The sequence below is a fragment of the Mirounga leonina genome, unplaced genomic scaffold, assembly GCF_011800145.1.
Source record: "Mirounga leonina isolate KUSES-001 unplaced genomic scaffold, KU_Mleo_1.0 Mir_114, whole genome shotgun sequence".
In the NCBI taxonomy this organism is placed as follows: domain Eukaryota; kingdom Metazoa; phylum Chordata; class Mammalia; order Carnivora; family Phocidae; genus Mirounga; species Mirounga leonina.
The window spans coordinates 12,808,090-12,835,405 of NW_023270265.1; the positions used below are offsets into that span (position 1 = coordinate 12,808,090).

General features: G+C 41.4%; 2 protein-coding genes across 3 annotated transcripts in view; one reads left to right on the forward strand and one right to left on the reverse strand.

The window, feature by feature from the left end:
• The window catches only part of GLUD1 (glutamate dehydrogenase 1), a 36,725-nt gene extending 27,823 nt beyond the window's left edge, over positions 1-8,902 (reverse strand). Inside the window, exon 1 of the mRNA XM_035023432.1 lies at positions 8,233-8,902. Coding sequence (XP_034879323.1) covers positions 8,233-8,692 — 460 coding nt within the window. The 5' untranslated portion in view covers positions 8,693-8,902. The remainder of the gene's footprint in view (positions 1-8,232) is intronic.
• A 152-nt stretch (positions 8,903-9,054) lies between these two features.
• SHLD2 (shieldin complex subunit 2) overlaps positions 9,055-27,316 on the forward strand; it is an 83,833-nt gene continuing 65,571 nt past the window's right edge. The window contains exon 1 of one of the 2 annotated variants that reach the window (XM_035023456.1): positions 9,055-9,114. The gene's annotated coding sequence lies outside the window, so the exon portion shown is untranslated. Of the gene's footprint in view, positions 9,115-10,862; positions 10,988-27,316 lie in introns of those variants that run through there. The other variant, XM_035023464.1, reaches the window with a different exon arrangement.

Sequence of the window (27,316 nt, forward strand, 5' to 3'; positions counted from 1 at the left end):
ATACATATGCCCGTATTTCCAATTTTCCTAAGGATCATTTTATACCCATCTCCATTAATTTAAAAATCCAGTCCTTTTTCCTAATAACACTTTCTGGTCCCTGATACCATCCTTTTTCTAACAGTGCCTCAGGCTAGAAATTTGAGTTATCTCCTTCTCAGCTCCTCTGCTGCTTAGCCTTCTGGGCCCTCCCAGATTTATCATTATCTGCCCAACAACCATTAAGGGAAAGCTGTTTCTGCTTGCACACCTCTGATACCAAGTATGTGGGTTTTCCACACCAACAGCCAGTTCTCCAAATCTCTGTGGACACCAACTGGTTGTCGTACACAATTTAATTCAATTCTGACACTGACTACCTGGAGTTAGCGCAGACCCCACAGATTAAGGGCTTAGTCCCACAAGACTGGCCGTCATTTTAATCACAGGTATTGGATGCCCAGGGTAGTCTTACTTTTGTCCAACTTGGTTACAAACCCGGGGGCTCCCATACCTCCCTCCTCAGGTTTGGTAATTTCCTATAATGGCTCACAGAACTCAAGTAAGCACTTCATGCATGTATACTATTTTATTATAAGGGTCCTGAGTACAGGAGCTTCTGTCCCTGTGTAACAGGTACACCATCCTCCTGGCACATGGATGTATGCCAAAAGCTCTCAGAACCTAGTAGTTTCGGGATTTTTATGAAGGCTTCCTCATGTAGGCATGATGACTGTTAACTCAATGTCCAACTCCTCTCACCTCCATGGAGGATAGGGGATGGGGCTGAATGTTCCAAGCTACTCATCATGGCTTAGTCTTTCTGGTGGCCAGCTGCCATCCTGAAGCTATCCAGGAGCCCACCAAGAGTTGCCTCATGAAAACAAAAGGTGGTGGGATGCCTGGGTGGCTCAGTTGGTTAAGTGTCTGCCTTCGGCACAGGTAATGATCCTTGGGTCCTGGGATTGAGTCCCACTTCGGGCTCCTTGCTCAGCAGGGATCCTGCTTCTCCCTCTCCCACTCCCCCCTACTTGTGCTAGTTCTCTCTATCTGACAAATAAAATCTTAACCCCCTCCCAAAAAGAAAAGATGCTCCTATCACCCAGAAATTCGAGGGGATTTAGGAGCTCTGTCTTAGGAACTGGAGTCAAGACCAAATATTAGGACAGAAGAGGCTCTCAGCACCTCTATCACTCAGGAAAGTTCAAGGATTTTAGGAGCTCTGTGTCAAGAACTAGGGGTAGAGACCAAATAAATATTTATCATGTCATAAAACCTCACTTTCCACTATTTACAAACACACAGTCTGTCCCTATGACCCCATCACACAGTCCTGCCTCTTGCCTGGGCTGGATCAGTCACCCCCTTTATTTCTCTTTATCTAAAATCATCTTGCCCCCATCCAACTCCTATCCAGCCTCCCTGCTTAGAGATCAAGACTGTTGTTCCCTGGTATTTTCTTTGAATTCCAACTGTAGCAACGCATTGAGTGTGTTTTCAACCATGTCATTTATTGACTGGTTTTGGGAAAGGAAAATGTAGAAGTAGAATACTGAGCTAAAAGCAAAAGGAGAATGACACAGATACCATAGGAGATTTGGGATTCTGTTCTATTTTGAGGAAATCAATGAAAAGACATTTTGAGGGAAAAAAACAACAGCTTTGTTTTGTTAAAGCTTTCTTATGGATAGCTCCCCCAGCAAAGAGCATAGTACCTGACACAGAGTAGGGAATTAAAAGGCCTGGGATGAACAGGTTAACTATCAGAAATCCCCATGAGCTAAGGAATGCTTCTTAATTAAGCATAAAGTTTAAAGCTCTTGTCTTTGGGGAAACTAACACATAATGGAAAAATTGATTTATCTAATCTATAGCTCATAATGAACATAGTCCTTATTCAGTAAACCCCCCAATATGGGAACTATCACCCTTGACTATTATTCCCTTGCTGTTTCTCTCTTGGTAAAAGGGATTAAAAAAACAACAAAGAGTTCATGTAAATCGTAAGGCTCAAATGTACTAAATGCCTTTTTTTTTTAAGGTCCATGTCCACATATTTATGATAATAATACATGGCAAAAGGAGTCACATTACTGACACCATTTACAATTTTCGTTTGTGTCATCTTTCACATTTTCCTCTAGTGAAGAAGCAATTCAGAGAAGTTAAAAGGTCTGACAGACTTTGTCCAAGAATAATCCGGAGAAACAGCAATTCATGACAAACCGTAACTTCTGAGTTTTTAAGGAAAAGACACCCAGAAGAAAGCCATGTTAAAACGATTCCTTTGAAAACCCTTAAAGATACACCTTCTAACATTTTGGTACAGAAAGGAGTTGTTCTGGCTGACATGTTAAACTGTTCAAAACCACAGCTCTTCAAACTTTTCAGTGGAAAACTCTTGTTAGAATGTTCTTTCATGGCCTACCAGAATAAATGGACCTGTAAAGATTTCATATATGAGCGAGTTTTATACGCACAGTTGTTGGAATATGCATGCATTTTCTAGACAGAAAGGAGGCTTTCTAATAGCTTTTAACACATTTCAAATGATCCAAAGTGTTAGAGGAGTCACTGTGTTGAGGGCATGACATGGTTCTCAATCACTGCTTAGAATACAACTTGTCATTTTTTTATGTGAATAAATCCCAGACAATAATGATTAAGGAGGTGGGTGCTGGAGCCAGAGGACAGGAGCCTGAACCCCAACTCTGCTACTTAACTGGGGGTGTAACCTTACTGGAGGAGCCTTCGCTTTTCAACCCTAGTGTCCGTATTTGAAAATCGGGGACAACAGTGTGTTCATGAGGTTGTTATGAAGAATAAAATTGATGATGCGTGAAAAGCTCTTAGCAAAATGCCTGGTGTCCACAGAGAGTTCAACAAATGTTAGCTGTTAGATTACCCCTTGCTTTGCCAGTTGACCTGTGTGGAGACAGGATCTCCCAGGTACCGCTCGCTGCCTTTGTGAAAGGAAATTAAGGTCTGGAGCAGCCCTCCCCGCAGGCGACTCTGCGCTTGGTGAAAGCTGTCCTGCCTTCAGCCGTAATATTTCATACACAAATGCTTCAGTCTTGATAGTGAGTACTGTAATCTACATTAGTTTTTGCCTCTGGAAAGGGGAAAACATTGCCTCACTGGGATAGCTAGGTCAGTTTTAGGTAACAGCTTTGGATGGAAGATGGTTCAGTTATTTCATGGGGAAGACCTGGGCAGAGCTGCTTCATTTTACATTTTATAACCGTTATCGCTATTTGAATATCTGAATGATATACAGTTATTTTAACAGGAGCTTCTTGGGTACAGCCATCATGACCTATTTATGAATCGATGTTCTTCAATGCAGTGATATTAGAGGTCTAAATTTTTTTTTTTTGTATTATGAAGAGCTTATTATTATGCAAGATAAATGGGGGAAAAAACCCCACAACATCCTGAAGTCCTATGTTAGGCTATTGCCTAGGAATTCTTCAACATCCAAAAGCTAATTGTTTTGGTCTTTACTGGTTCCTGGCAGAACCCTCAGCACCTTTAAACATCACTGGACAAAAACAATTTTCTTAACCTAAGTTATTATCAGTAGCTGTATATCCAATTTCTTCCCTCTAAAAGCCAGAAAGTTCATGTTCAATTTTTATTTCTTGTACTTAAAATTTAAACACTGCCAGTTTCATTGAAGTTTAATATACTGGTACTTGTCCTCCAATTTTTGATGTCCCAATTCCTGCAACGTGTACTTTGCATAATGAGTGGGCAGTGTTTGTGTTCCTGCATATGGGCTTTTTACTGCCTGAGCCAGCCAGCTACACGGATTCGCCCCAAGTGAGGGGAAGACTGAATGGCCATCTGATGCACTGGTCTCCACCACATTCCTAGCTCTTCATTCTCTAGTATACTTGCGGGAGGGGGGCAGGTCAGAGGCATTTGGCTTCCGTGAAATTCAAAGGCCTCTATGATGGCAACCCAGTTCTGGATTTAATTAAAAAGGATTAAAAACAACAGCAGCAGCCGCAGCAACAAAACCCTCACGGGTGAGGGCTAGGGGGAAGAACACATTACAAATTACCTGTCTTTTAACGGAATTTTCAGACTAAGTTAAATCCTAAATTTAATTTATCTACGAAGGCTACATTTTATCTTGTGGGAGCAGATGCGGACACATGCTCCCACTTCAAGATTAGGGAGTGCGAGAGTTTATTCAAAGTTACCCAAACTGTGACGGCTGTCAACCTGGCACAGCAGAAGTAAGTCAGAAACAATTTTTTTTTCAGTGAAGGCAGAGCATGTGTCATTTTTAAACAGTATCAGTACTTTCTTACAGTCTTCCTCCAAAGCACTACCATTCACCATACAGTTATAACCCATAGGACAAGAGGACTGACACTACACTGACTCCAATCCTCAGCTGCCTCCCATACCATACCCCCCACCCCTGCATCCTGTCCCTCAGAGCCAAGAACAAAGACCATCTACCTCCCACTGTTTCTTTTTTGCATTTTGGCTCTTAAAAAACAAGTCGATAGGTTAACATAGTTTGTACTTTTTTTTTTTTTTTTTGGTACTGATATTTACAGTTAAAAGATTTAGGGTCAGTGTATCAGGCTATTCCATTTATAGTCCACCAACTTTATTTAAAATGGTAATTTTAGAAAGTTCTATGATGGAAGAAACAGTAACAGGGAATTTTGACTTAATAGTTCTAAGGTAAGGTGGGGGGAGAACAAGCTAGGAGAGAAAGTTAAATTGCTCCTACATCAATGAATTGCTATTATCAATCCGTACTTCTCCCCCAAAATTGACTTTTATTTAAAAAAATTTTTTTAAAGATTTATTTGAGGGGCGCCTGGGTGGCTCAGTCGTTAAGCATCTGCCTTTGGCTCAGGTCATGATCCCAGGGTCCTGGGTTCGAGCCCCACATTGGGGAAGCCCGCTTCTCCCTCTCCCACTCCCCCTGTTTGTATTCCCTCTCTCGTCATCTCTCTGTCAAATAAATAAATAAAATCTAAAAAAAAAAAAAAAAAGATTTATTTGAGAGAAAGAGAGGGAGCAAGAGCGGGAGGAGGGGGAGAGGGAGAGAGCATTTAAAGCAGACTCCCCGCTGAGTGCAGAGCCCAATGCAGGGCTGGATCCCGCGGCCCTGATGACCACATGAGCTGAAACCAAGAGTCAGCTGCTTAACTGACTCCGCCCCCCAAAACTGACTTAAATGATAAACTTCTTTCTGAAAAGGTACTGCATACCGGTCTCAGAACCACGGGCCAATAAAATACAGAATTAATTCTGAGAAAGTTAACAGAAACAATCACTGATAATGTTTTCAAACATGTAAGAAACTTTGAAAGTCTTCTCAAAGCAGAAATTCCCACAATATTCATCTTTGATGAAATTAAGGCTGCTCTTAAATTTCCCTTCAGAGACTATAGCATACTTTTGCAAATCCTTAATAGATGCAAAATCTGATGGTTTCAGTTAAATATGCTTTGTGGGGAAAAAAAGCAAAAAAACCCCCAAAATGTATTATTAAATATTTACTTGGAATAAAGTACACATCAGCCACCCCCAGGTCTTAAAACCACCTGTTTCTCTTACACAGATTATAATTAGATTGTTACTTTGCTTCAACCTTGAAAATTGTATTTCGGAAAACTCAGGCAGAAGGTCACTCTTGAGGAAAAGATTAGATGCAGAACACTGAGGGTTATGGAAAGGATGAAGATGAGCAGACAAGGCTGTGTGCGCGCAGGTGTGCAAGCGCTCATGTGTATGTGTGTGTGTGTGTGTGTTTGCGAAGAACATTGGTAGAAAAGGCAGTTGAGGTAGTGAGAGAAAAGTGTGTTTAAAAGGGAAAGATTTACTGAAGTCACAGGGATTATTCAAAGCATCCTGAAAAATTCCAGTCATCTAATATGTTTTGTATTTCGAAGACCAGAGTGCAACCAAGGAAGTCAACAACATTTTTATAAGTAAAAAAAAAAAAAAGTTTAATTGGAGACAAAAACTACTCAAAATAAGGTGCTCGTAGAATATACATTCTCTGCAGTCAGATGAAGGTAATAAATGGGAAGAAAGATCCTGGAGTGTTAGGAAAGCAAAGCATTTAAGTACACATTACCCAAATTTTGCTGATCATCTATTTAGCACACTGTTTATTATGTTGAGCACACCAAAATATCTTAAGGGCTTTCACAGAGATATAATCCTGCCCAAATCTATTATTTCCATAAAGTCCTTCAAATTCCTTAATACATTTATCACTTTATAGAGGCCAATTTTTCTTTCATGTTATGTTATCTTGCAATGCCTGCTACTAATTATTAGTTGCAATTCAGTTTCTCTATGTTTATAAGCTGGGAGTTAATAGCACTTTCAGTACATGCCTTCTGTAACGTAAATGGAATAAATTGAAGAGAGAATTATATCTCACACTTCAGTACAAGCAAATGCTACAGTAACAGTGCCTCAATATGGCTGATGCCATTTGTTGCTAGGTTCAATATTTTGTTATTAAAACTGCTGTGGCAACAAGAGGAGGAGGATTGACATACCATGTTAAATTTTAGTTGCTTTAGTGAGTTTGTGGAGTTGTGATTTATAAAGATAGGAGAGGGGTTGGCATATAAAGAATAGAGGACTATAAAGAACTTCAAGGAAACAAAATCAGATCCTGCAGAAAAACATATATAATGGTTTACTTGCTTATCTTTTAAGTGACTGGAAAATACTGCCAAGAGGATAGTAATATAAACTAGATGGCCATTTTAAAGAAACACTGCAATTTAGTATTTGCTAACTTCTCTTCCTCCAACAACCTTGTTTGCTTTTCTTGGGAGTCTATAAACTTGCATTCTTGGTTTAGAGAATAAGGGAGTAGTAGGAAGAAGGAAAGTGATGTAGGAGACTGTAACTTTTATATAATTTGGAGGTGCAAAGGGAAATTAGAGGTCAAAGTGGTTTAAACATTAGTTTGAGAAGAGGAAACAGAACTAGAGGATAATTAAGCTTTAAAGGCATGTCCTAGAAGAGGGTGGGGCCAACGCAAATTTAGCAAGTAAATCATTAAACAGTTTCAGGCAACCTTTGTCCCCGGCTTGGAAATGCCAGCAGAGCTCAAATTTTTCTAGTAGATTTCTAAAAATTATCCTTAGAAGTCAGCTAGTGTAATAGAACACTGTACCAGGCTCATGGAGACAAAGGGTCCAGCCCAACATCCTCTCTACCTATTAGCCAAGCAACCTCCAGAAGACTTCAACTCCCTGGGTCCTTTATTCAACATCATTTATTTTAATAGAAAAAAAGTGGTTGTGCCCTTTTTCTAGGTTATGCTTAAGCACTTTTAAACATGTATTGTACAATTTAGTGGGGAAAGATTTTTAAAAGTTTTTATTTGCTCGAAGGATGCAATCTGATTGCAGAGGCCAAATCCACAGATACTCAAAAATTTAACTACAGGATAACTTGGTGACTACCAAATTGTAAGCGACTCAACTCCTTTCTTCAGTACTTTATCTTTTCCCCAAGCTCAAATCTGGTGCTAGCCAGGACCAGTACACACCCCCAGGGCTATTTCATTCCATTGGCTGGCGGGCCTTCCTGCATTCTACACCCTTTAGATTTACTGTCAGGGCGCCCGGTGTTGTTTGTCGGAGATGTTACGTCACTCTTCTATTACTTTTTTTTTTTTTTTTGGTGTGTGCAAAACAGAAGCAGTCAGGGCAGAAAATAACAGGATTTAAAAGACCAACGTGTAATTAGTAAAATCATTTGGTTAGTAAAACTGTCTAGATTTCAAACCTAAAAGACAGTAAACTTTGTATGTTTCTGTATCATCTGTCACTGATGTAAAAATGAGTGGGAGGAAAAAAACCCCGGAAATAATTATTTCATAGTTTGTATTCGGGTGAGTCACAGAAGCTCACAAAAACTTGCAAAGGCACAATCAGATTGGCCGGTCATTCCCATACCTATAAGTCCATTTCGTCAGGACCCACCCTGGATGTCACCTACACTGGGACCGAAAAGAAGAGCGGTGGAGCAACTATTCTGCATACGGCATCCACCTGCAGGGGCCGGGGATGAGGGCTCACGGGGCAGAAGATAGGACCACTACATGGCGGTTTGGGGAGGAAAAATCACTGTCCGCGCGAGCCTGACACATCCGCGGCTGAGGCCGGAGGGAGTGTGGGAGAGGGCCAGTGCCCAGCCGGGCCGCGCAGGGCCGCGGGGGAGGGCGCGAGGGGCTTGGCCGGCGCTCACCTCCCTTGCAGGGCGTGCGGTGCTGGCTGTGCTGGGCCCGGTAGCCTTCGATGACCTCCCAGGAGCCGTCGTCGCGCCGGATGGGGAAGCTCAGGCTCAGCACATGGTTGCAGGGCTTGATGATCCGCAGGATGCCGCGCACCCGGTTCCGCTTCTGCTCCTCGCTCTCCCGGGTCTTGAGGTCCTCCACCAGCTTGTCCTCCACGATGCTGGCGCCGCGGTCGAAGAAGCCCTCCACCATCTTGAAGAAGTTGGGGTCGTCCTCGCGGTCGGCCGCCGCCTCGCTGTAGTGTCGCCGGGTGGGCGGCGCGAGCCCCGGCTGCGGGGCCGCGACGGCGACGGCGACGGCGGGCTGCCCGCGGACCCGGCCCAGCAGCGCGGCCGAGTCGGCCGCCGCGGAACCCAAAGCGGCGGGCCCTGCGCGGGACAGCAGCAGCGCTTCGCCCAGGCAGCGGTACATGGCGGCGGGGCGGAGGCCGCGGAGCAGAGGCGCTCTCGGAGGCCGGGGAACCGAGGGAGGGAGGAAGGAAGGGTCTGGCGCAGGCTGCCCTTTTAAGCTGCAGCTTCCTGCCTCCTGGGCTGTCCCCTCCCCTCCGGCGCCCGCCGCCTAACGGGGAGGACGTACTTCGAGGGCCGCAGGCCCAAGTCGCCTCTGAATGGCAGGGCTGGGGGGAGGGGGGGGTCGGTGCGCGCCGCCCAGGGAGCCGGGCCTCCGCCTCTGCCGCGGCCTCACCCGGCCTCCCAGGCGGCGGCGCGTCCCTGCCGGGGCGTTCGGGGGCGCGCAGGCGCGGGCTGGCCCAGTGCGCATGCTCGCGCCGGACGGGGAGGGGGAGGGGCGAGGACTCCGCGGGCTGGCTGGATCTACAGGAGGCGGTGTCTCAGGTCTGTGCGCGCCCCCGACCTCGGCCTGGGGAGGGGGCCAGCGTGGGGAGGGGGCCAGCTTGGGAAGTGGGCTTGCCGGGGGAGGTGCTTGTCCGCCTCTGGGGGGCGCTGAGAGGCCGGTCCCCGGGCCCCTGCAGGGGTGAGGGTGGTGCGGTCTGGCGGCAGGCCGGGCCGAGTGAGTCACTGGTGTCCCTCCTTTCCGCCCGCACGCCGTCGGGCGGGGCGGCCGTCCTGCACCCCCTCCCACCCCGGCCTCTGGTGTCTCTGCGGGCCGGCCGAGGGGCGCCGAGACCGAGGAGCTGCGGTTGAAGGCGGGTGTGCGGGCTTGGCTCTGCCCTCGGGGAATGCGAAGCACTTAATGTCATCCGAAGACAGGTTTTTGAGGTGGCTTGCGGGAAATGGAAAGGAGAAGGCCTGGGAGCTGGGGAATCCCTTACCGTCTGGCCTTACACAAAAAATGAAGTTTTCAATTTTGCCCCATGTAACCACTCATCAATGTCAAGATAAAAGTTATGTGAATCATTGTAGTTTCTAACATTTACTCACCGTGTTTCCCCTTTTCAGAAATACGTTCTTGAAATGGTCTATAAACAAAGACACTCCAGAAATGCAATAATAATACTCCAGCACATTCTCAGTAATATATGTATTGAGTGGTCCAGAGTAGGATTTGTAAACATTAAGCTTCATGAGGGTTAATTTTGTACTTACGCATACTTGAGAAATGCTAAAGTCCTATGCTCCTTTGGGTAGGTTAGGCACATGTTTCAGTCTAATGACTCAGTCTTGAAGAAAAGGTACCAAACAAAGGCTACCTTCCCAGCTTTAGTAGTCCGGGTGTACTTTGGTGGTTATAAAATGACACCTTTTTGACTTCCAAAACTACTTTACTTCCTGACATTCATTTTATTCATCTATTAGAATATGGAAGAGAATGTTCTTAATTCTTAGAATATACTGCGAAGTATAAAGTGGTAACGTAGATCAGTTAAATTACATTCATCTATCTCAGTGTACTTTCAAAGCAAAGAAGATGCAGATTATATTTTATCTTATTTGCTAGATAAATGTATCATTATATTTGTGTGTTGTTTTTCAGTGAAAAATATTTTCTGAACTGAATCCTGAATTTGTCTTGTTGGTAAAAACATTCAGGTACCAAATTTCCTTTTCACTTGATGATATTATCATTTTACACTGCAAAAAAAACCCCATGAAAACCAAACCCCAGATACTAAAATTTTAGAATAAAGTGAATTAGCATCCATAAACATGTGGACATTTTTTCATTTCAGATTAAATTTTTTGTTATGTTTTGAGGAAAGTGGCTTAAAAGCTTAGTTTTATTGCCCTGTTTACCTCTTTCGTGATAACCATAGCCTTCAGAAAAATAAATGTTTAACTTTGCTTCTTCCCAAGTTTTATTCATCTGAATTCAAAAGTTGGAAAGGAAGTAGTGAGGAAATTATTTTTAACTGAGAGTCTCTTATCTCTAAATGTCTTACAAAATGGCTTCATAAGAACCTCCAAAATAGATGCTTTTATTTTTTAAATCTTCATTATGTTTTAAAATTATATATAAGTTGTAAAAAAATTCAGACTGTACAGATAAGTTCTTTTTTTTTAAGATTTTACTTATTTACTTGACAGAAAGAGAAAACAGGAGCAGGGGGCGAGGCAGAGGGAGAAGCAGACTCCCAGCTGACCTGGGAGCCTGATGGTGGGGCTGGATCCTCCCAGGACCCTGGGATGATGACCTGAGCTGAAGGCAGCTGATTAACCAACTGAGCCACCCAGGCACCCCCAAATGTTACAGATAAGTTTAAAGAAAAGAGTGAAATTTTCCAAACAGTACTCCTCCTTCCCCCATTTAGTAAGTAGTTGGAGTATTTCTTTTTAAACTAAAGTAGGTATTATTCCTGATTTAATGGAAGAGGGAACTAAAGCTCACAGAGACCGAGTAAATTGTTGATGGTCACCTAGCTGGTAAATTGCAGGCTGAGATTCAAACCTGTGTATCTGACTCCAAAGTTATCTATTGCTACTATTCCAAGAAATATTTTAAGTATTTGTTGCATTTAGTTTAAACTACTGTGATGTAAGGTCTAGTAAGTTTCAGCTTCACACTGATGATTTATTTTAATTTCCAGTACAGTTAGCATACAGTTATATTAGTTTCAGGTGTACAATATAGTGATTCAACAATTCTATATGTTACACGATGATTGCTTTATAAAATATACAGTTATTTTGCAAATTAAAGTTTAAATTTATTAGTAATTTCCATTTCAAAAGGAAGACAGAATTTAACTGAAGGGAGTTTTGGTCATTTGATTACATTCAACAAAGACAAATCAATTTTCTACCTTTGACATGTATGAGTTTTCCTCAGCTGTTTTAAAATTCCAGGTCATTTTTCTTTGATCCATTGCATGCTTTTATGTTTTCAAGTGCTTTTAAAAATATTTCAGAAGAAGAATTTTAGGATTTAGAAGGACACAGCATAAAAATAAAAGAACACCATAGTCTTTTAAAAAAATGATTTGAAAAAGTAATACATACCTTCTACCTTGTGTCTCTCTATATTTGTCTTTTTTGGACATTTCATTTAGATGGAATGATACCATATGTGGGCCTTTGTGACTGGCTTCCTTCACTTAGGATAATGTTGTAAAGATTCATCTATGTTATAGCATGGATCAGTATTTCATTTCTTTTTATGGCTAAATGGTATTCATCGTATGGCTCTGTCTCATTTTGTAATCCATTCATCATGGACATTTGGGTTATTTTCACTTTCGGCTGTCGTGAATAACGCTATTATGAACATTCTTGTACAAGTTTTTGTGTAGACATATGTTTTCAGTCCTCTTGGGTATATACCTAGGAATGGAATTGCTGTTTAACCTTTTAAGAAAAAAAAGTTTTTTAACCTTGAGAAACTATCAAACTGTTTTCCACAGAGCTGTACCATTTTAATTCTTATTAGAAGTGTATGAGGGATGCAATTTCTCTGCATCCTCCCCAACACATATTATTATCTGGGGTGAAGTGGTAGCTCATTTTGGTTTTGATTTGCATTTCCTTGGTGGCTAATGATGCTGAACATCTTTTCATATGCTCATTGGCCATTTGTATATCTTTTCTTGGAGAAATGCCTATTCATTTCCTTTTCCTAATTTTTTTTTAAAGGATAGAGAGCTTTATTTATTTATTTTTTAAGATTTTATTTATTTATTTGAGAGAGAGAGAGAAAGAGAGATCACAAGTAGGCAGAGCGGCAGGCAGAGCGGGAGGGAGAAGTAGGCTCCCTGCTGAGCAGAGAGCTCAATGTGGGGCTCCATCCCAGGACCCTGGAATCATGACCTGAGTTGAAGGCAGACGCTTAACCGACTGAGCCACCCAGGTGCCCCTCCTTTTCCTATTTCTAAGCTGGATTTCTCCTTTTTATTGTTGAGTTGTAACAGTTCTTTACATAATCTAGTTACAAATCCCTTATCAGATACATGATTTGCAAGTGTTTTCTACTATTCTGTTGTCTATTTGCTTTTTTTAAAAGATTTTATTTATTTGCGCGCGCCCGCGCATGCGCAAGCTAGAGAGAGAACGAATGGGAGGGGGGAGGGTCAGAGGGAGAAGCAGACTCCCCGCTGAGTAGGGTGGGACTCGATCCTGGGACTCCAGGATCATGACCTGAGTCGGAGGCAGTTGCTTAACCAGCTGAGCCACCCAGGCGCCGTCTATTTGCTTTTGTGATGGTTTCTTTTGAAGCACAAAAATTTTAAATTTTGATGTCCAATTTATAAATGTTTTCTTTGTCTAATTGGAGGTCATGAAGATTTATACCTATGTTTTCTTCTAAGAGTCTTATAGTATTAGCTTTTACATTTAGGTCTTTTTATATTTAGTTCTTTTATGTTTTAGGTCTCAAAATGGATTTTGAGTTGATTTTTGTATATGGAATGAGGAAGGAATCAAATTTCATTCTTCTGCCTGTGGATATCCATTTGTCCAAAAGGCTATTTCTTTTCCCATTTAATGGTCTTTACACTCTATCGAAAATTAATTAACCTAAATGTGAAGATTTATTTCTGGACTCTTGAGTTCTTTTCCACTTGCTCACATGTCTCTCTTTATGCTAGTACCACACTATTTTGATTACTGTAGCTTTGTAGTAGATTCTGATATTGGGAAGTACGAGTCCTCAAACTTTGTTCTTTTTCAAGATTGTTTGGTTATTCTGAGTCCCTTGACTTTTCATATGAATTTTAGGGTCAAGTGTTTAATTTCTGCACAGACTCTGGCTGGTATTTTGATTGGGATTGTGTTGAATGAATTCGGGGAGCACCATTTTAATGACCTCACATCTCTGACTCATGAACATGAGATGTTTTTTCATTTGTTTAGGTCTTTAAAAATTGCTCTCAGCAATGTTGTCTTTTCATAATAGAAGTTCTTTTTTTTTTATAGTTTTTTTTTTTTAAGGTTTTATTTATTTATTTGAGACAGATAATGAGAGAGAGAGAGCACATGAGAGGGGGGAGGGCCAGAGGGAGAAGCAGACTCCCTGCCGAGCAGGGAGCCCGATGCGGGACTTGATCCCGGGACTCCAGGATCATGACCTGAGCCGAAGGCAGTCGCTCAACCAACTGAGCCACCCAGGTGCCCCATAATAGAAGTTCTATACTTCTTTCATTAGGTGCTTGGGTGGCTCAGTCCATGAAGCGTCTGACTCTTGATTTTAGCTCAGGTCATGATCGCAGGTCATGATCTCAGGGTGGTGAGATCGAGCCTGTGTTGGGCTCTGACTCAGCGGGGAGTCTGCTTGAAATTCTCTCTCTCTCCCCCTCTGCCCTTCCTTGCCCTGCTTGTGCGTGCAGGCGCTCTCACTCTCTCTCTCTCTCTCAAATAAATAAACAGATCTTTAAAAACAAGTTTATTACTGAGGCTTTTATTTTTTTTGATGCTATTGGAATTGTTTCCTTAACTTCCTTTTTAAGTTCTTCTTTTCATCTTACAGAAATAGAATTGATTATTGTATATTGATCTCTTATGTTTTAACTTTATTGAACTCATTTATTAGCTTTCATAATTATTTTAGTGGATTTCTTAGGATTTTCTATATACAGGATCATCTGCAAAGGGAGATAGTTTTACTTCTTCCTTTCCAATAGATGTATTTTATTTTACTTCTCATTTTTTGGTTATTATGCAGTATTTCATTGTATGTGTGTGCCATAATTTCTTTTTGCTAGTCCCTCATTGATGGACACGTAAATTGCTTCCAATACCTGGAAGTTACAGCAGTGCTACAGTGAAAAACCTATTACATTGAACATCGGTTTTCAGACTTTCATCTCAGGACGACTTTGCCTTCTCAAGTATGAGTAGTGAATTTGAACTTAGGAAGAATTTAACAGTGGTCAGAATTTTGTTTTCCTATAAAGTTGTTTAGTTCTCATTTGACATAATTTGTTACTCTATGTAGACAAGTCAAATATTTAACTTTTTCAACAAGGGCTTTTAAACCAGGAACTAAGAATCTTGATATTTCTTTTATTAGGTCACCATCTTTCTTATTTTAATATTTTTTAAACAGATTTTATTTGTTTTTTTAAGATTTTATTTATTTGAGAGAGAGACACACAGATAGTGACAGAGCAAGAGAGAGCACAAGCAGGGAGGAGAGGGAGAAGCAGGCTCCTGCTGAGCAGAGAGCCCGAGATGGGGCTTGATCCCAGGAACCTGGGATCATGACCTGAGCCACAGGCAGACGCTCAACTGACTGAGCCCCCCAGGCGCCCCTTAATAGGTTTTATTTGTGACAGCATTTTATTTTATTTATTTTTAAGTAGACTCCATGCCCATTGTGGGGCTTGAACTCACGACCCGGAGATCAAGAGTTGCATGGTCTACTGACTGAAACAGCCAACCTGTTTCAATAGGTTTTAGTTCACAAGTGCTTATTAGTACTTCATTAATCAGCCAGTTGAGTGTGTGAAGAGAAGAGAACCTTGTACTAAGGGAACACCATATGCAAAGGCCTGAAGGTAAATGAGACCATGATTTGAGAGTATAGGGTAGCATACACTTTGGTTAAAAGCAATTTGATCATTGTAATGGTTTGGTTTAAACAGAAATCTGGTTGAGGGTTGCCAGGGTGGCTCAGTCGGTTAAAGATCCGGCTCTTGATTTCGGTTCAGGCCATGATCTCAGGGTCGTGGGATCGGGCCTGCACTGGGTTCCGCGCTCAGCAGAGAGTCTGCTTGGGATTCTCTCTCTCCCTCACCCTCTGCCTCCCCTTCAAATAAATAAATTAATTAAAAACAAAAAACAAACAGCATTTTGGTTGAAAAATGAATATCCCCTCGTTCCTCCCCCCCCCCACTATTGGTAATTTTGGTGCATCATGGATTATTTTTTAAGCCTTTGTGCTGTAATTTTCAGGAAAATTTTTTCTAATACTTTTGTGTTTTCTAATTGATTTTCAGAAAAGTTATAATTTTCATTTTTTGTCCCCTTTAGTGAGCATGTTATTTTAGTAAGTAAAAAACAAACTATATCCAAGAAAAGGATCTGGAATTTTCAGAATTTATAGTCTTTTTCCTTTTAAAAACTCTTTTTTACTAATAAATTACATGTCACTTATATCTACTTGTGTAGTTTGGTTAAGTTTTCATTTTGCTGTTGCTGAATAATATTCAACAAAGGTTTTTATCAACTCTTGCTTAAGGGTTCTTTCCATGTTGTGCGTAAATGTGAAAACTCATTGTAGGAACTTTTATCTCTTTAAGCATAGTAGGCAAGAAACAAATGAGGTATCTTAAAAATTACTAACCTAAGGTGGGATTCTGAGCTCACCTATATGTAATTCATTATGTCTTTGTCTTTTCCTTTGTTTTTAATTGAGATCTTTTGTTTTCCTTATATGTAAAAAAGATAGCACATTTAATTATTCATCATTCCAGATGCCTCACCATCCAGCTGCATTTATTAATCTATGTAGATGACTCTTTATAAAATCAAATCTTTATTCTAAATGCTTTCACATTTTCTTTTTGGAAATTTTAAAGATTTTATTTATTTATTTTAGAGAGAGAGAATCTCAAGTAGACTCCCTGCTGAGTACAGAGCCCCACGTGGGCTTGATCTCATGACCCTGAGATCATGACCTGGCCGAAAACAAGAGTTGGATGCTTATCCAACTAAGCCACCCAGGTGCCCTAGTTGGATGCTTATCCAACTAAGGCACCCAGGTGCCCTCCTCCACACCCCCCTTTTTGGAAATTTCAGATCACTTGTGATCTAAATATGGGATTGGAGTTTGAATAGTAAGAAAGTGTAAGCTAAAAATTGAGGCACATTTGTATGCTAGAGAAGCAAAAGAGTACCTTCTCATTGACTGTCATGGAAAAGTTGCGAAGAAACTGACTTTATCATGAAGCGCAGATGTGAGTATAATTACATTGAGTCTGCTCTTGGTGAAAGGTAGAAAAGAAAAACATGAATGAGGCAGAACGGATCAAGGCAGAGATGCTGGTAGTGGCTGGGGTCAGCTAAGTTGCAGTGGTCTAACTCCCTGATCTTGAAGTGAACAGATATTTGCTAGCTGTATTAGTTGGGATGTTTTTGGCCCTTAAGGAACAATACCCAAATAAAAGTGGCTTAGACTAAAGGTACAAACTAAATGAGATAACTATTATCTAACAAGAAGCCTGGAGGCAAGCCTATTCCCCGTTGTTGACATAGGGCTCAGAGATACTATCGGGAGCCCAGGGCTTTTCTCAGTGTTACATTCAGCAAGTTGGTGGTATCTTTCCTCTTGGTCAGAAGATTGCTACATCAGGGGGCGCCTGGGTGGCTCAGTTGGTTAAGCGACTGCCTTTGGCTCAGGTCATGATCCTGGAGTCCCTGGATCGAGTCCCGCATCGGGCTCCCTGCTCCGCAGGGAGTCTGCTTCTCCCTCTCCCACTCCCCGTTTGTGTTCCCTCTCTCGCTGTGTCTTTCTCTGTCAAATAAATAAATAAAATCTTTAAAAAAAAAAGAAGATTGCTACATCAGTTCCAGGGTTTACATCCAGGCACAACTAAGTGCTGTGTGGAAGAACAGCGGTTTCTTCCCATGCACATTTCTTTGTTGGTAAAGAAAACCTTTTCCAAAGGCCTGCCAGCCAGCTTCAGCTCTTTTAGGCGGGCCTCAGTAGCTAGGAATGGGTTCTATGCCATGCCCTTGCTGTAAAGGAGGCCGGAAGGAGGACTTTCTGACACTTTGAACTTCTAAAATACAGATAGGCGCTACCAGTGAGGAAGAAAGAGCAGGAGGAATAATTGTGAAGTTGACAACCAGCAGTGTTTGCTGTATTTGCCACAGAAAATAACTGACCTGCTCTGTGTGCTCTCTCTCTCTGTCTTTTTTAAAGATTTTATTTATTTATTTGTCAGAGAGAGAAAGAAAGAGAGAGCGCACAAGCAAGCAGAGTTGAGAAGGCAGCAGGGAGAGGGAGAAACAGGCTCCCTGCTCAGCAAAGAGCCCCATGTGGGACTCGATCCCAGGACCCTGGGATCATGACCTGAGCCGAAGGCAGATGCTTAACCAACTGAGCCACTCAGGTGCCCCTGCTCTGTGCTCTTATTGTGATAATATATTCTCTTACAATATAAGCACAGTTTAAGAGGGGTGAAATATTCCTGAATATAACAGTGGGAATTATGCTTGTGGTTTCATGTTCTCTACATTGAGAAATCTAGAGTCTAGTTCCCTTTGAAAACTATCATTATGTTTCATGTTTTCTACTTTGAGACATTTGCTGAGTCTAGTTCCCTTTCAGATTTTATAAAAAGACTATGCCTCTTTGTGGGGCGGGGTGGGGGCTGCGGCTTAAAAGCTTATAAGGCAATATCTCCATGCTGCAGTGTTTACTCTGTTGCCAGACGAGAAAACAGAACGGAAACTGGAAACCCATCCTCAACTTCTGGGGGAAAGTCTGGGAATTATAAAGAAATATCAAATGCTTAAATGATTTCGTTGGATCTTCAGATTAAGCTGCCACCAGCAACTTATTGTCAATGGTGTAACACACAGGCAAATGAGTTAAATCAATAGGAGGGCTAATCTGTCTGGTCTTTCAGTTGAAATCAGAAGTTCTTGTGTTTATGCTAAGGGCAAGTGTGACAGTCTCACTGGAGTCTCTGTGTTACAGTACATAATATCAGAAGCACGGTTTGGGATAAGACTGCTTTTTTTTTTTTTTTTTTAAGATTTTTAATTTATTTTTTAACAGAGAGAGAGACAGCGAGAGAGGGAACACAAGCAGGGAGAGCGGGAGAGGGAGAAGCAGGCTTCCTGCCGAGCAGGGAGCCCGATGTGGGACTCGATCCCAGGACCCTGGGATCATGACCTGAGCCGAAGGCAGACGCTTAACAACTGAGCCACCCAGGTGCCAAGACTGCTTTTTTTTGAGAGACAGCAAGAAAGAGCTCGTGCGTGCACATGATGGGGTGGGTTGGTGGAAGGGGTGGAGGGACAGAGGCAGAGAGAGAATCCCGAGCAGGCTCCATGCCCTGGGGGCGGGGGGGCGTGGTCCCATGACGCTAAGATCCCAACCCCTAAATCAAAGGTCTGATGCAACTGACTGAGCCACCCAGGTGCCCCAAGGTAAGACTATTTTGAAGATGCATGGGGTAGATATGTAAAAGTGCCGTTTACATATATTTGCCTTCCACAGTTTTCTTGTCAAAGATGGAATCTTTATAATTATATTCCTGGAGGGCCATCTAAAACCAATGAAACACAAAGGGATTCATCTTAGATTCTAGAATCACCAGCCCTCCACAGTGAAGTTCTGATCAGCTATTAAAAAAAAAAAAAGACAGTAGTATCAGTGAAGAGCAGTACGTCAGTGGGAAGGTGCTATTACAGAGAGAGAAGAGGTGTCAGGACTTCCAGAACAAGGGAAGTTGTGATGAGAGGCTCAAATTAAAGCAAGTATGTATCCCTACCTTCATGTGTTTTTTCTAGGTCAGATATAAAATGGAATTATTTTTGAATAACAATTATTTGGTATATTTTAATAAGTATTATAAAGAATTATAGACTTTGATTATCCTCTGTAATTTCATATTCTGTCTTGCCTCTTTCATTATATAATACAAACACCAAAAAAAAAGTGAAGGAAATGTTAGAGAAGCAATCACAATTGGCTTTAAGTTAACTAGAAAAAATTTAAATGGGAAAAGGCTAAAAAACCTGAGCCCTGAGAAATTCCAGTTCCTTGCCTCTTATGGTTTTCATTTATTTTAACATTTTCTTAGAGAAAAACTAAAAAGTGTGTGAATGAGAATAACAGAAAGCCTGCCCCATCAGCCTGTGATGACTGTGCATTTTCAACTACAGGTATTCCTCGCTGACCCAACTCTTGCTGTCTGAACTCAGAAACAGAACAGATGGGACAAGGGATGCTTAGATTTATTCTTAACCTATCTCTGCAGACTCATGTTATTTCTAATTCACATCACTGTTTTTTCATATTGGTTCTCGTTATGGAACATCTACGTTTTCCTAATTTTTCTCTACAGTTATCAGTTAAAACAGTTATAACTGGCAAAAAATGACTTTGAATTTTATTTTATTTTATTTTATTTTATTTTATTTTATTTTATTTTAGAGAGAGAGAGCATGCCAGTGAGGGGGGAGGGGCAGAAGAAAGGGAGGGAGGGAGAGAGAATCTGAAGCAGGCTCCACACCCAGCACGGAGCCTGACGCCTGATATGGGGCTTGATCTCAGGACTCTGAGATCATGATATGAGGCAAAATCAAGAGTCAGATGCCCAATTGACTAAGCCACCCAGGCACCCCTGAATCTGAATTTAGAAGAGTAAGATAAGACCTGAAAAATATGAAATATGAAAGAATAATGCTTAAAAATATGTATCTAGGCTCATAGAAGCACTCTATGATGTATTTAAGATACTAACAATTGAAAAAAAAGAGTGATTAGATGTATTCAATTTTTCCACTTTTTAAATTGTATTTTTATCTTGAAATAGTTTTATTTATAATAATTTGTCTTGAAATAACTTATTTATTTTTAAAGATTTTATTTATTTGTTTGACAGAGAGAGCGAGAGAGCACAAGCAGGGGGAGCAGGAGAAGGAGAGGGAGAAGCAGGCTCCCCGCCCAGCAGGGAGCCCGACGTGGGACTTGATCTCAGGACCCTGGGATCATGACCTGAGCTGAAGGCAGATGCTTAACCATCTGAGCCACCGAGGCGCCCCGAAATAACTTTTCTTTAGAAAGAATTTTAGATATGTAGAAGAGGTGCAAAGATATTGCAGAGTTCCCTTCACCCATCTTTTCCTGATGATAACCTCTTACATAGCCACAATACATTTATCAAAATTAAGAAATTAACATTATTACAGGTAGATTTTTAACTGTCATTTTAGCCAAATTGTCGTGTTGACAGCTTTTTGCCGAATTACCTGGAGCTTTACCATTGATCTTAATCATGATCACTGCTATGCTCCCAGCTCTTTTTGATGGTCATGTTTGGTACCCTGTGACCTTCATCTCCTGTTCCTCAGGCTACAGATGACGGACTGCCTTTTGGGCAAGTACCCAGCCATGTCCAGTCTAAATGCTGGCCAGAAACCCATGATGTGACTTGGTCAGAAAAATGGCTTTCCAATTTTAGTTTTATTTCTAATCCCTTTATAATATCCTTATCCCTACTTTCAGAACTGGTCGAAATGTCTTCTTTTTAAACCAAAAAAGCCTCATCAGAATGGTCTGTGTTAGGTAACTGTGTCATAGTTCACTGTGGCCAGAGTGTATGTATATGTGGGTCTGCTGGGGAGGGAGGAGAGACAGAAGAAGAAATGGCAAGAGATTAGGTGGGGCAGCTCACCGGATAGCGAGTCTCTTCATTGGGCCAGTTTAATGGCTTTACCAATAATCCTCTTTTTTTTTTTTTTAAAGATTTTATTTATTTATTTGAGAGAGAGAGAGAGACAGGAGAGACAGTGAGAGAGTGTAAGTGGGGAGGAGAGGGAGAAGCGGGCTCCTTGCTCTGCAGGGAGCAATACGGGGCTGGATCCCAGGACACTGGGATCATGACCTGAGCCGAAGGCAGATGCTTAACTGACTGAGCCACCTCGGCACCCCTACCAGTATCCTCTATTGGATGTTTGTTCTTTGCAATTTTGAATCTAGAGATGGAGATCTTTGCAGGTTCTAGAACATTTGCAACTGTTACCTCTTCCAATACTGTCTCTACCCTGTTCTATCCTCCTTCACTTTATCTTCTGTATTTCTTACTCTTTTTTATGTTTTCCAACTTTTTATTGTTTTGTGCTTCATTCTATAGGTGCCCAGGGTCAGGCAAGGTGCCACTTAATCCAAGGTTTGCAGTTTCCTGGACCATCAGACGATGCAAATCTTGGTTATAAGACTTCAGGCATTGGTTTACTTTCTGATGACTGTTACCTGAGGATGTTGCCCTTTAGAGTTACAGGTTATTGTGGGAACACTCTGTTATTAGGCTCATCATTTTATGTGGGTCCTGTGCTTTGAATTATGTTTCTAGTATGCCGTGACACCATCAAACAAAAATGTACATTTTCCCTCATGATCAAATGCCCTCACATCAAAAGCAGCTCCAATGCTAACTTGCTCTAGATTCTTGGTTTTCTCTTATAGTTTTAGTTAGCTAATTCCTTACTATATTGTTATCTCTTGGTGGCAAAGAATTTGGTTTTCATGTTTCACCTTGTGTTTTTAGTTGTTTTCATAAGAAGAGTTGGCGTGAATCTAGCTCTTCATTTTGGAAAACTGGAACTTAATAGTGTTATTTATATTTAACTTTGTCTAATATTGATCCTGATTAACTTAAAAAATACATCCTTTTGTATTCTACTTGAAGTTGCATTAGGTTTATAGATTCATGTAAGGAGAATTGATATCTTACATTATTGTTTAACCATGAAGAGAGTATGGAGCATCTCCTTATGTTCAGACAGTTTTTTTTTTTTTTTTTTAAGATTTTATTTATTTGTTTGACAGAGAGAGACACAGCGAGAGAGGGAACACAAGCAGGGGGAGTGGGAGAGGGAGAAGCAGGCCTCCCGCGGAGCAGGGAGCCCGATGCGGGGCTCGATCCCAGGACCCTGGGATCATGAACTGAGCCGAAGGCAGACGCTTAATGACGGAGCCGCCCGGTGCCCCTCAGACAGTCTCTTTTATTCCTCAATAAAGTTTTTGTAGGCTCAGTCTTATTCCTGTGCACCAAATTTTATGATTATGATTATGATTATTTTTAAAGAAATTCATCTTGATGGTTTGTTGGATTTGTTTCTGTTTTGTGTTTCTGTTTTAAGAGGCTTTAGCCTGGAGAAGGTACTCTATAATTTCATATAACCATTTTCTAAGATTCTACAATTGCATTGTTTTAAAAATAGAACTAGAAACATATTTATGTATGGTCTTTTATTTGACTTTTATTTCCAAATTGAAATATGGTGGTTGTCTACTTTTAATTTTGTTAATTCTTTAATACTTGGATTTGTCAGAAGATTTTAAAGTTTATTTTGTATATCACACTTTACTCTGATTCATTAATCCCTGTAGGAACTATTCATTGACCACCTATTATTGACCAGACACTGGGGTAGTTGGTGAACAAGACAGGCAAGAACAGAGCTTTTATTCTAGCAGGCATGTGAGGTTTGGAGGAGTGTACTAGTTGGAGATCATACGGTGCTGTGCTACTTTAGGATGTCAGAGAAGGCCTCTTCAAGGAAGAAACATATAAATTGAAGCTAAAGGTTGCGTTGGAGCAACGTCTATAAAGACCCATGGGAGAACAAGTGAAGGAAACAGCATGTGAAGATCTCTAATATAGGAAAGACCTTGGCATATTTTAGGAATGGGAGGAAACCAGGGTGATTATGGTTGTCTATGTTTAGTGCAGCATGTTGTACCTTTGGAGAGATAGATCATGTGGACGAGGGCTTTACATTTTACTTTTTGTGCAGCTGGAAACCCAGTTGTTATATAGTTATATATTTTGTAAACTACAAAATTTAGTTATCTCTCTATAACTAAAATTTCCTTAGCTCTGGAGCTTCTTATTTCTACTGGGTAGTAGAGGACAATTTTGCCAGTTTAGGATAAAGTCAGTAGCTTCTGGTTTAACTTCATTAATTCCAGCTTAACTCAGACCCTTGGGTAAATAATCAGTCCTTTGGATAAGTTCAGTTTTTCCACATAGTTCTCTACTTTTTTTTTTTTTTTCTGAGGTGGAGGGTATTGGTAGAGAAGACTTATAAATTTTCCTGGCATTGAGGACTGGGCATCTTGTCTCGGGGCCATTCTCTGTCCTTGGCCATTGCTAAGCTGTACCTTAACTGGCTTAGTCTTGAATGGCACTGTCTGCTCTGCTGCGTCCGAGGCTGATGTCCTTGCTACTACCATGACCTCTGGGCAACAGGTCTATGTGCATTGGATCCGCCTTAATTCCAAGCTCTTTTGGGCACACTGGCCCAAAGCAAACTTCTTAACAGTTTCTACACCATGCTGGTGTGCTTGGGTCTCTGAGGCAGCTTTTCAGGTCTGGGCATGTCATTGGCTATTAACACTGATATAGTGGTAGGTGCAAGGTTTTGCTAAAAGACTTGCAGTTCCTTGGACCATAACTTAGGAAAGGGAAAGATGGTTATCTTCTCTTCTGGGTCCTTCCCCACAAACATACTAGAGATTTTTCTCACCCTTTCTCACTCCAAGACTTAGCCTCAGATGGGATAGGAGGTAAGAATTCCAAACTTCTACCTGTTTTCTACCTCTTCTTTCTCTCTGTATTCCTCCTCCCCCCCCCCCCCCCCCCCCCCCTCTCTTTTCCCCCCCTCTTTTTTCTCTCTGTATTCCCCCCCCCCCCCCCCCCCCCCCAGTTTTTATGTCCTCTCGATTGTTGTGGGAGAACACACTTACGCCATCACCTGCCACTTCCTGTATGCTGTAGTTTACAGTATAAACTCTGCCAGCAAAGTTTTCTTGCTTTGGCTTGTGGTAATTTAAAGCCAGGGTCTTAGAATTTAAAAAACCCTTAGATATTGCAAGTGAAGTTCTTAGCTTTTGAGAATTATGGTTTCCATTGATTAAGGACCTAAATCTAAAAGCTGAAAGTATAAAACTCTTAGAAAAAATATAGGTGTAAATATTCATGATCTTATATTAGGCAACAGTTTCTTAAATATGACACCAAAAGCACAAACAAACAAAGAAAAAATAGATAAATTTGACTTCATCAAAATTCAAAACTTTTGTGCATCAGAGGATACTATCAAGATAGTGAGATGTTGGGGTGCCTGGGTGGCTCAGTTGTTAAGCGTCTGCCTTCGGCCCAGGTCATGATCCCAGGGTCCTGGGATTGAGCCTGCATCAGGCTCCGTGCTCCGTGGGAAGCCTGCTTCTCCCTTTCCCACTCCCCCTGCTTGTGTTCCCTCTCTCACTGTGTCTCTTTCTGTCAAATAAATAAATAAAATCTTAATTAAAAAAAAAAAGAAAAAAAGATAGTGAGATATTGAAGTACCAATATCTTTTCATAGAGAGTGAGTGGGTCCAGAGTTCAGGATAGACTTCTAAGCTAGAGATCTGTATTTGTCATCATCAGTGAGTAGGCAGTGTGAACATGGTAATCCCAGGATGGATGTGAGAAGAGCAAAGAAAGGAGTCCTGAGGGAGTATCAGTCTCTAAGTGTTGAGTAGAGAAAGGAAGGAGTGATCTGAGAGGTTGAAAGAAGAGTATGAATTATCATAGAAACTTCTCCCATTTAACTCTAAGCTCCTTGAAGGCTTGACTGTGCCATGTTCATCATTTTATCCTCAATTCTTGTCATAAAGTAGGTGTCCAGTGGATGTTGTTAAATGAAAACTGAGAAGTCTTAAGAAACAGTGGTCAGCAGTGTCCAATGTCTCAAAGAGGTCACCTGACATAAGGACAGAGCATTGAGGAGATGATTGATTGTCTTCAACAGAAGAATGTCAGTGGAGTCTCCATGGTGGAGATACAGCCAGATTGCTGAGGATGAAGAGTGAATGGTTGCAAGAGGGTGGAGGCAGTGCAGACATTCTTTTCCAAAAGCTTAAAGGATAGTAGGTAGAGCACGTGTTGTATCAAGATGAAAGAGACCTCAGCATGGTTATATGCTTCACAGGAGAAGTCAGTAGAAAGGGAGAAGTTGACACAGGAAGAAGGAGGTATGTGGGATTGACTGAACATTATCCTTAGGATTAGAGGGAATGGAGTAAAGATACAGGGTTTGAGTAGAAGTAGGAATATAGTTTCCACTGATGTGGGAATAATGGAAGGAGGGATGGTGTCAATGAAGAAGTATTTGGGTGGTAGGTGAAGAATTTGGGGCCTCAGTATACTTGATGAATTTTTCCAATGAGGTGGGGGGGGGCGGAGATAAAGTCATTAGCTGAGATTATAGGGGAAGGAGATGATGATCGTAGGAGAGAGTTTGAGGAGAAAGGGAGAATTTTGAGAAGGCCATTGGGGGAAATGAGAGGGCTAACGGAACAGGATTACTTAGAAAAATTGTACTGACATATTTTTCATGGCTCTGGTGTATGTAGTTGTGTGAGTAATCTTCCCCCCCATCTCAGGGCTCAGCAACCTGAGCGTGTGAGCAGACAAGTTGAACAAGTGGATTGATCTTGGTCTGGGTTTAATGGGCCAGTGTGGCAGAAAGGGAGGCAAGAGAGTCTAGCAGTGACGGTGTTTGAAGTGATGGGCTATTGAGTCGAAGCTCAATGGGGACCAACTGAAACCAGAAAGTGGCAGCTGGGATATGAAGTGGTTGAGACTGGATATTGGAATTTAAGATTAAGTTAAATTGAAGCTTAACTAAGAGGAGCAGTTGCTGGTTATGACTGAATGCAAGAGCTGGCCATGGAATGGGTTTCTGAAGCAGAGAAAGTGAAGGTTATTGGGTTGAGCAGATAAGGAAAGTGTAAAGCTAGGGTGTTAGAGGAGTCAGCTTCACATAAAGTGAATTGCTCAGAATGGTTCTAGAGCAAGGGGTGGGAAGATTCTGAACCAGGTTCCAAAGTCTTTGGCGAATGTGGGAGAGTGGCCAAGAGGTCAGTCGATGACAGAAACAAGGAGAGAGAGGTCGGAACAGGATAGACACCTCAAAAGAGGTACTTTGACATGAGGGTGAAGAACCTCGATGATGAACAAGGAATGACTTCTATGCTGTAGGTTTGCTGAGGGGAGAAAGAACAGCTGCACTCAGATTTTAGTTTAGACAAGAAGACTGCTGGAATGGTGCTCAAATTGGTTCAAGGTTTCGGGTATTTGTTTACAGTGGAACAGTGTAAAGGGTTATCAGGAAGTATAGCTATTGGAGGATGTGTGATTGTCAAGGAGGCGGAGAGTACATAGCAGAAATGAGATCAGAGTGCAGCGACAAAGGGGAATTACTTGGAGGGGCTGACGTTTTGGATGATTGTGGTAATGATGAAAAACATGGTGGTCTTAGCTGATTTCCAAATTTTTATTAATTTTATGGGAAGACATATTTATGCTGACAGACTGAGATACTGGGTTATGCACAGAGCTAGATGATTTCATTGTTTTCAGTTCTACTTAGCAATGTTTAGCAATCTGTGGCCTTTGCTCAGCATGTCTTAAAGAACCCTAGCATGGGGCTGTTTTCCTCTTTGGCAAGGCTTAGCCCTGGTGAGGAGGACGGCAGAGTGAAAGCAATTGGTGCTCACCTGATCTTTTGACCTTGACAAACTTGTGTCTAAGGGGTGGGTAGGTGGGTAGGGATAATCTTGAGTCCAAATTGGGGTGAGAAATCATAAGTCTTCAGGCCTTTTAAAAGCCCGATGCCAGCTTGAGGGGGAATGTAAAAAGTTCTGAGTCCCAAAAGGAGAGAATAGCAATAAGAATGATTCATGATCTCCTTGATGACTTAAAAATTTAATACTATTGCAGCAATATTTAAATCATATCTAAGTTAAAAATTATAACCCCAAATGCTACATATTAATGTCTGTTTTTAGAATTAGAAAAATGTGTCAATTTATAAAGTCTCAAGACCATACTCTTGAAGTTTTACTTCTCCCAAAATGCCTTTCTTTTTCTTTTTTAAATGTGTTTCTTTTTTTTATTATTATGTTCAGTTTGCCACTGTA